The 8,343-nt window shown below is 61.0% G+C and overlaps 1 protein-coding gene across 1 annotated transcript in view; it reads right to left on the bottom strand.

Moving 5' to 3' along the window:
• Window positions 1-4,636: 4,636 nt before the first annotated feature.
• ESPNL (espin like) overlaps window positions 4,637-8,343 on the bottom strand; it is a 29,782-nt gene continuing 26,075 nt past the window's right edge. The window contains exon 9 of the mRNA XM_070618709.1: window positions 4,637-7,791. Within this exon, the coding sequence (XP_070474810.1) occupies window positions 6,199-7,791 (1,593 nt within the window). The 3' untranslated portion in view covers window positions 4,637-6,198. The remainder of the gene's footprint in view (window positions 7,792-8,343) is intronic.

Below are 8,343 nucleotides of genomic sequence, written 5' to 3'. Positions count from 1 at the left end.
CCCACAGGTCCTGACTGAGACGGGGAGTTGAGGCCCGGGGGGCCGACAGGGGGTCTCTGGACATGTCTTATGCCGTGGGTCAGAGCAGGGCTGCCCAGCCCAGGGCCTGTGGGTACAGAGGAGAGAGGCCTGCAGCCGGGAGTGGCCAGGTGGGGCCTCTACCTGTCGGCTCCTCCCCACTCTACCCATGTGGGCCTTACTGACACAACCGTTTTCTGGGTGTGCTGGGACGTGGGAGAGTCAGGGAGGGCCAGGTCCCATAGAGGCCCCGATGCCCACGAGAGACTGGCTTGATGCTCTCACGGTGCAGAGCGGCCCAGGAGGCCCCTGGGTGACAGCCCTCACTCCTGGCAAAGTAAGGTACTTTCTCAACCATATCGGGGTATCCTGACAGCTTGGGCACCTGCCTCGCCAGCACAGCCGCTGGCCCTGCTGCCTGCTGAGGAGATGGTTTGAGCTGGGAACCAGACTCTGCTCTCATGAGGGGTGCAGTCTTGTCGAGGACACCGTCGTTACTCAAGTAACTGCCATGATTGACCAGCTGATCACGAGGTCACAGGGTGCTTCCCTACTCTGCTCACCCACAGGCTCCCTGATTCCAGGCTTCCCTCCCCAGCCCAGGCCAGCCTAGTCTGGCCCAGTCATTTTCCAGCCCAGCCCAGCCCAGTCACATCCCAGTTCAGCCCAGCCCAGTCCAGTCCAGGCCAGTCCAGGCCGGTCCAGCCCAGTCATAACCCAGTTCAGCCCAGTCTAGCCCAGTCCAGTCCAGCCCAGTCATATCTTAGTCCAACCCAGCCCAGCCCAGTCACATCCCAGTTCAGCCCAGTCTAGTCCAGTCCACCCAGCCCAGTCATATCCCAGTTCAGCCCAGTCTAGTCCAGTCCAGGCCAGTCCAGTCAGATGCCAGCTCAGTCCAGTCATGTCCCAGCTCAGCCCAGCTCAGCCCAGCCCAGCCCAGCCCAAGGCCCTGCCCCTGCCCCAGACAGTCCCAAGACTTTTCCCCTAGCCTTGGGCATCAGCCTTATGTTGGAGGGCCCTCATGGATGTCCCCAGCTCTCTCTGTGGCCAGGACCACCCTGGGGGAGGACGCTGGAGGGGGCACAGAGGCGTTGGTCTTGCCTCCCGTCCTCCACTCCGTTTGCAGGCGGGACAGGGAGGGTTAATGCACTCCGACTCAGGCTGGAGGAAATGAGGACAGGGGATTCTGATGACAGGCCGCCGTCACAGGGACCTGGGCACAACACTGCGTGCCCAGAACGGAGGCCTTTCGGGGACGATGATGGGAGACCCAGCACCTCACATGACACGTCAGTTTGGGAAACTCAATACCAGGGGCTCAAAACAGAGCCTCATCATCAGATTGCTAATGAGTGGTGCAGTTTTTAAAAATACGCCGCCTGTTTCTTTCTATGATGATAAAAATAGCACACGCTCATTGTGGAAAATTTGGAAAACACAGAAAAATAGAAAGCAGGAAATTCCACAGGTAAAAGACAATCCCCATTAACACAGCGGTATCTCCCCTGCCAGGCTATTACTACTCTAGGCATGAGAATGACGGCAGGTGTGTGTTCGTGTCCCGTTTTACCAGTATTATACCGCGAGCATTTCTGACATGATCAGTCTTCGAAAATATGATTTAAAATGTCAGCATAAGAGGATCTATCACACTTCAAGAAGTTGGAAGTGACACCCAGTCACTTCTATTAATGGACGTTTGAGTCGGCGGCCCTTTTGGACTATGACAGCTAATATGGTGCCACCTCTGGGATTATTTCCCTGGAATAGATTTGGAGCGTGAACTCACCAAGGTGAAGAGTGTGAGCATTTTTACAGCTCAGTGCACGTACCAGAGGGCCGTCCAGCTTGGGCGAGTGATGCACTCCCTCCGCTTGGCCTGGGGCTTTCACACGGTGGGGCTGACCCGGCACAACTCTTAGGGTTTTATGGGTTGACTTGCTCACAGTATCTCTTATTCCGTCTGGGATTTATTTTGGGCCTTGGGGTGCCATAAGGTCAGACTTTTTTTTTTTTTTTCCCAAATAGTTTACCCACACTCTGAGCAGTATTGTTGACAATTCCTTCTTCCCCCAGGGATTGGCTGGCACCTGGACCTCGGGGCAGTGTTTTCTGTGTCTCAGCTTTCTCTCTTCTGGTCTGTTGATCTGAGGGACCGCATTCTGGGGTCAGCACCCCCCTGTTTGGTAGACTATTGCTCTACAGTTATGCTGTCCTCATATCATCTTCGTTCCTTTTCTTTTTTCTTTTTGCTGAGGAAGATTAGCCCTGAGCTAACATCCGTGCCCACCTTCCTCTACTTTATACGTGGGATGCCTACCACAGCATGGTTTGCCAAGCGGTGCCATGTCCTCACCCGGGATCCGAACCGGCGAACCCCGGGCCGCCGAAGCGGAACGTGTTGAATTTAACCGCTGCGCCACTGGGCCGGCCCCTCTTCATTCCTTTTCTATTGAAATTTTCTTGTCTGTCATATTAGTTGTCTGTTGCTGCATAACAAATCACCTCAAAATCTAGCGTTTTAAAACAACAAACATTTATTAGTTTCACACAGTTTCACGGCTCTGGGAGCACTTTAGTGGGTGGTTCTGCCTCAGCCCCTGTCCTTAGCTGGCACCAAGGGGTCAGCTGGGCTGCAGTCATCTGAAGGCTGGACTGGGGCCGGGGGCCTCTCCATAGGCTGCTCCCAACACGGCGGCTGGCTTCCCCCAGAGACAGGTGAGAATCAACGCTGGGAGCCTTTTTTTTTTTTAAAGATTTTATTTTTTCCTTTTTCTCCCCAACGCCCCCCGGTACATAGTTGTGTATTCTTCATTGTGGGTTCTTCTAGTTGTGGCATGTGGGACGCTGCCTCAGCCTGGTCTGATGAGCAGTGCCATGTCCGCGCCCAGGATTCGAACCAACGAAACACTGGGCCGCCTGCAGCGGAGCGCGCGAACTTAACCACTCGGCCACGGGGCCAGCCCCTGGGAGCCTTTTATAAGCCACTCCAAGGGCTACCCAGTGCCCAGTTCTGTGGTACCAATGTGGGAGGGGCTACACAGGAGGTGGGGTGGGGGGCGTGTCCCTGGGGGCCTTCTTGGCTTATTTGTTTTTTTCTTTCAAATAAATTTTAGAGCCGTTAGAAAAAAAGGTGCTCAACTTTGCATTAAACCTGTGCACGGATATGTGAAGCGCTTACATGGTTACCATCTTTGTTCTAGTCATGAGGGAGAAGGTGCTGGTCCTGCACCCACTTTGATCCGGCTTCGTTCTTCTCCCTCTCTGTCCTGCACACATGTGTATGCCAGGGAGAGAGATGGGTTCCCTTTCTCCAGTCTTTTTCCAGTTCATCTGGAAGCTGCCGGGGTCAGCACCTCGCTTTGTGTCTGGTCACCTCACCAAAGCCTGCAGCCTATGTAGGGACTCTGGGGTCCTCGGTGAGTGTTTGCCAACTGGACAACAGGGTTATAGGCACCGAACAGGCTTATGGCTGAGACTGCGGCCATGCTAGGGCCAGCCCCTGTCTCCTGCAGGGCCACCTACTCCCCACAGGTGAGCTGCTAGTGGGTTGGGGGTTCCAGGCTGCTCAGCATCAGAATCACCTGGAACGTCTTGGGAAAAAAAACAGCTTTCCCAGCACAGCCCATGCCGGGGGACTCAGAATCCCTGGGGCCACTCCCAGGACACAGTGCTTTTATAGACCCCCAGGAAGCAGGGTGTCTGCAGAAGGCATTTGGGGAGTCAGCCCTGAGTGCCCAGCAGAGGTGCCCTCTCCCTGCTTCCACACTTCAAACTTCGGTCTGAGCCTCTCTCACCCCTCTCCTGGCAGCCCACCCAAGCCCAGGTCCTCTTGGGACCCAAGATGCTTGTGGGTGCTCCCTGCTGGCCTTGGTCTGGTCCCTCGGCTGGGAAACTGAGGCCTGGAGGCTGTGGAGGACTTGCCCAAGGCCACAGCAAGTGGGCAGGGACGCCCTGAGTCGGGCATGCTGGTCCCCTGTCCAGGGCTCCCCTGAGCACCCCCCAGCCATCAGGCGACCTCTGAGGCTGGGCTCTGTGTCCATGCCCCCCACCCCCTCCCTTGCCAGGCCCGTGGAAAAACAGTGTCCCACAGGCGGCATCCGAGGAGGGAAACATTGGAGTGTCCAGTACCTTCTGACACCCCTACCCCAGGGCTCCCGCAGCCCCACCCTCAGACCTGTACCCCCGCCAGCCCAGGCAGTGGTGGTGCCCTGTGGACCAGCCCTCGTCCGGCTCCCTTGGTCGCATTTTGGGGCCAAGAGCCAGGACCTCACTGATGCAACAGCGCTGAGATGCTCGCGGCTGCCCAGAGTTGGTGTCCTGCTCACTACAACCTGCTCCTTGAAATACCGATGCATGCGGGCGAGTGTCACTGTTGTCCACAGAGACTCCCCTGTCCGGGACCGCAGTCCACCCTCAACGTGACCCTGGGAGTGGCAGGTCAGCATGCACCCCATTTTACAGATGAGGAAGAGAGGGCTCTTTGGGGATAAGCATGTGGCCTCTGCAGTTTTGATGGACCTGAGACGAGGACACATGACTCGGTGCCCACCCAGTGCCAGGACCCTCTCTGGGCACAGGTGGGTCTTTCAGGGGAAAACAAGCACAGCATGCAGGCTGGCCAGGAATGGGAGTCTTTATTCAGCAAATTCAAGACCAGGGTTGGCTCTACAGGAGGCTCTGGAGCTGGGGCCAGCACCCCTTCCCTTCCCGACACTGGCAGCCTCAACCGCCTGTGGGGTTCATATCTTCCTGAGTGTCCCTCCCTGTGGGACCCTGAGTCAGCTGGCTGGGAGGGCACTCTGTTCCATCCAACACCTCGCCTGCCGCCCTTCAAGCTCTGCCAGCGGGTGGGGACACTGCAGAGACCCCTGTCCCAAAGGAGCCTGGTGGCAGGGAGGCGGTGGCCGGTGGAAGATTCCTGAAACCTCCTCCCCACACACTACCTGTTGGGGCCATCACACAGCTGCAGGACAGCCCTTCCCCAAAGCCCCATGGGCTGGGGCCAGCCCTCCTTGGGTCCCAGTGGTGGGGGCCCATCTCCTGGACGCCATGGGGTCTGTCATCCCACGGCCAGCCATTTGGGGGTCTGTCGCCAGCGTCCTGTTCCACGATACTCTGCAGAACTGGAGGCCCTCAGGGGCAGCACCCCTCTCCTTTCCTTGGCCCCTCGTGGAGAAGGTGTGGGTGACATCGGGTGACCCCAGGAAGTGGCTGCCCCTCATCGGGGCCCGGCTTGTGTGCCTACCCCCCAACATTCATTCTCCTCTGGATCCAGGTTCACCTTTGAGGGTGGGATGCCAGCCCCCTCTGCTGAGAGCCCCCTTCAGCCACCGCCTCTCTCACAGACGCTCCTTCAGACCCTGCTCTCCTGAGGCTGCAGGTGGGGCCCCGCGCTGCCTCGGGCCGTGTGGCCTGGTGGGGTGCGGTGGTCAGCTGAAGGACAGGAGCCCCACAGGGAGCCTTCGTTTTTGGAGCACCCTGGGGTGGGGCACTAGAGTGGCAGGGCAGTGGAACACGTGTCTGTCAGCAGGTGGCTGTGTATGACCAGCACGCACGTCAGCGTGGGCCATCTCCCTGACCTGGAAAATTCCAGAGACCAGTCCGGTCTGACAGGAGGCATCTTGCCCATCGAATCCCGTTCTCTCCAACCCCCAGTACCTCCCCTACTTCACAGATGGAGAAAGAGGCCTGGGGAAGTGAAGTGGCATGGCCCAAGGTCACCAGAAGGAACCGAGGCAGGACCAGTGGAGGGCAGACACAGGCTCTGGACGCAGCCGGGACCACCAGCACCAGAGGAACATAGGGGCGGGACACCCAGGTGACCTGGGACACTGCAAAGAGGCTCTGGGGAAATAGGCCAGCATCCCAGGTGCCTGGGGGATGACCAGGCAGAGGGACCCGGGGCCGGGACGCCAAGTCATCTAACTTCAGGGCCGACCAGGAGCCCGAGAGGGCTTCTTGGGTCCAGTGGTGAGAAGGATTCTGAAGCTGAGTCCCACCAGTGAGGAGGCACCTGTTAAGGGGCAGAACCGGAGGGAAGCAACCAGCATGCTCAGTATCTGCCGGCCTGGCCTCGGGGTTGCCCGGCCACCAGGTGGGCGAAAAAGGAAAAGAGAAGAGAAAACCAAAACCACCCCCAAAACCCCATTCCAGAGGAAGGCAGGCTGCCAGCCCGTCTCACTCTCCAAAGCTGAACATCTCGGCTTCTTTTTCCTTCCAGAAGGCGAAGCTCCGGTCGATGTAGCCGCAGATGTCCTCGTTGCTGAAGCTGCCCCGCTGGGAGCCGGACCCCAGGCGCTGTGCCGCGGGCTTGAGGCCGCTGCCGGGGACAGCAGCGTGGGGCAGGGGCCCGAGCGGGGTCAGGCCTGACTTGCGGCCAGGCTCTACGTCCCAGGCGGGACCGCGGCTGGAGCCAAAGAAGCGGGCTTTGATGTCCTCGAAGCCGTCGGTCCAGGCCCGGCGGCCGGCGGCCACCTCGTCGGTAACGGCCTTGTGGAAGGCACGCACGGCCTCCCAGCCATGGGCGCCCAGGTGCTCGAAGACCTCGAAGCAGAGCAGGTGGCGCATCTTGCGCTCCGCGGCCGGCAGGTCGCACTCCAGGAGCTGGAAGTAGCCCAGCATGAAGAGGTCCAGCGTGAGGCTGCCGTAGGGCACAGGCGCCCCGTCCACGTGGGGCAGGAACTGCTCGGGGGACAGGGGGCCGCGGGGCCGCCGGCTTAGCCGCCGCAGCTGCCGGGCCGGCACGTGTGCCAGGATGGCCTTCCAGTTGCCCAGCAGGTGGGTGATGATGCTCCGTTGCTGCCACAGGTGGCCGAGCCGGGGCCCCTCGCTGGGCAGCAGAGAGGGCAGCCGGGGGCCCCTGGCCGCCTCCTGCCCCCTCGGCCCGGTGCGGTGGGCCTCCAGGGTCCTGCAGGCAGCCGTCTTGAGGGCCGGTGTGTAGGCCGACTTCTTCCAGTGGCTCAGGAACAGCATGACGATGCGCTCCTTGCGCAGGTTGGCCAGATCGGGGCTGGGCACGGCGCCCGCCTCCGACGGCGCCTCCTCGCAGCTGATGCCCGAGTCGCTGGCCTCCTCTGCGTCGCCCGGCCTGGCCTCGCCTCGGGGCTGCAGAGGGGCGGACCAGCAGCCCCTCAGGCACTGCCCGGGCCGGGCCCCTGGTTCACTGGTGCCCGGGTTTGGGGTGCAGGGTGGGTTGGGGGCTGACTCGAAGTTGCCACGCAGCGTCCTCACGGACACCCCACACTCCTGGATCTCGCGCTGGGCCGCGCTGCGTGGGGGGCTGGCCGGGGCCTCCCTGGGGGCCTCCTGCCGGGGCTGGGCGGCTGGCTTCTCCTCACCCTGCACCAGCCCGTTCATGCCCTTCAGCAGCAGGGACATGCTGCGCACCAGCCTGGAGATGTGCCTGCACCAGAAGGGCAGGGGCTGCCCGTCGGGCGCGGCCTCCAAGGCCCCCAAGGACTCCTTGGGCTCGGCCACCAGGGCAGGGCCCTCCTCGCCCTCCAGCCCGGGCGCCCGGGGCAGGAAGTGGCTGTTGACCGTGATGCTGACCAGGGGCGTGGGCAGCAGGGCCTGGAGCTCGGCCGCCAGCCGGCCCAGCTCGCTCTCGTATTCCTGGCAGCGGCGCCGCAGCTGCAGGTCAGCGATCTGCTTCTCCAGGTACACCAGGTCGTCCTCAGTCAGCAGCTCCCCGAAGGGGCCCAGGATGGCCTGGTGGGTCTGTGAGTACCGCCAGGCCGCCTGCTCCGCAGGGCCCGCGCTCCCGCTGTCGTCCTGGGCACAGGGAAGGCAGGTCAGCCGGGCCGTGGCCCACGCTCATCGTGGTGGGGAGAGGGCGTGTTCCCGCTGGACACAGGCTCCTCGTGGGTGTCCTGGCCCCACGTGCCCCTGGGGGCTCCAGCCCAGCCCCTGGACACCAGCTGGCCCTTGCCTGGACTTAGAGAGTAAACAAGGTGGTTGGCCAGCCCCAGTCCCAAGTCTGAGGCTCAGGGCAGCCACCTTGCCCCATGGGGGCCCAGTCTTCCCCCTCAGAAGAGGCCAGGGTGCCTCTGCTCTGCTACCCCACGTCTTCCTAATCTCCCCCTCATCGCCTCAATGTTTAATCCAAAGGATCTCCCTCCTCAGAGCCCTCCCAGACCCTCCTACCAAACTCCAGTGGTTGGGCGGCAGCCTCAACCCCTCTGCTCTGGGTTCTCTCAGTAGTTCACCCCAAAACACCCGCCCTGGGCTTGCCCAGGCACCAGGATACAGCCCTGCCCCCAAGTGCTCTCAGTCTGTGGGACCAGAGACATGGAGGGACCCTGAGCCCACCATCCCTCATTCACT

This window comes from Equus przewalskii, chromosome 5, assembly GCF_037783145.1.
Source record: "Equus przewalskii isolate Varuska chromosome 5, EquPr2, whole genome shotgun sequence".
Taxonomy (NCBI): Eukaryota; Metazoa; Chordata; class Mammalia; order Perissodactyla; family Equidae; genus Equus; species Equus przewalskii.
This window is presented reverse-complemented; position numbering and strand designations above follow the sequence as displayed.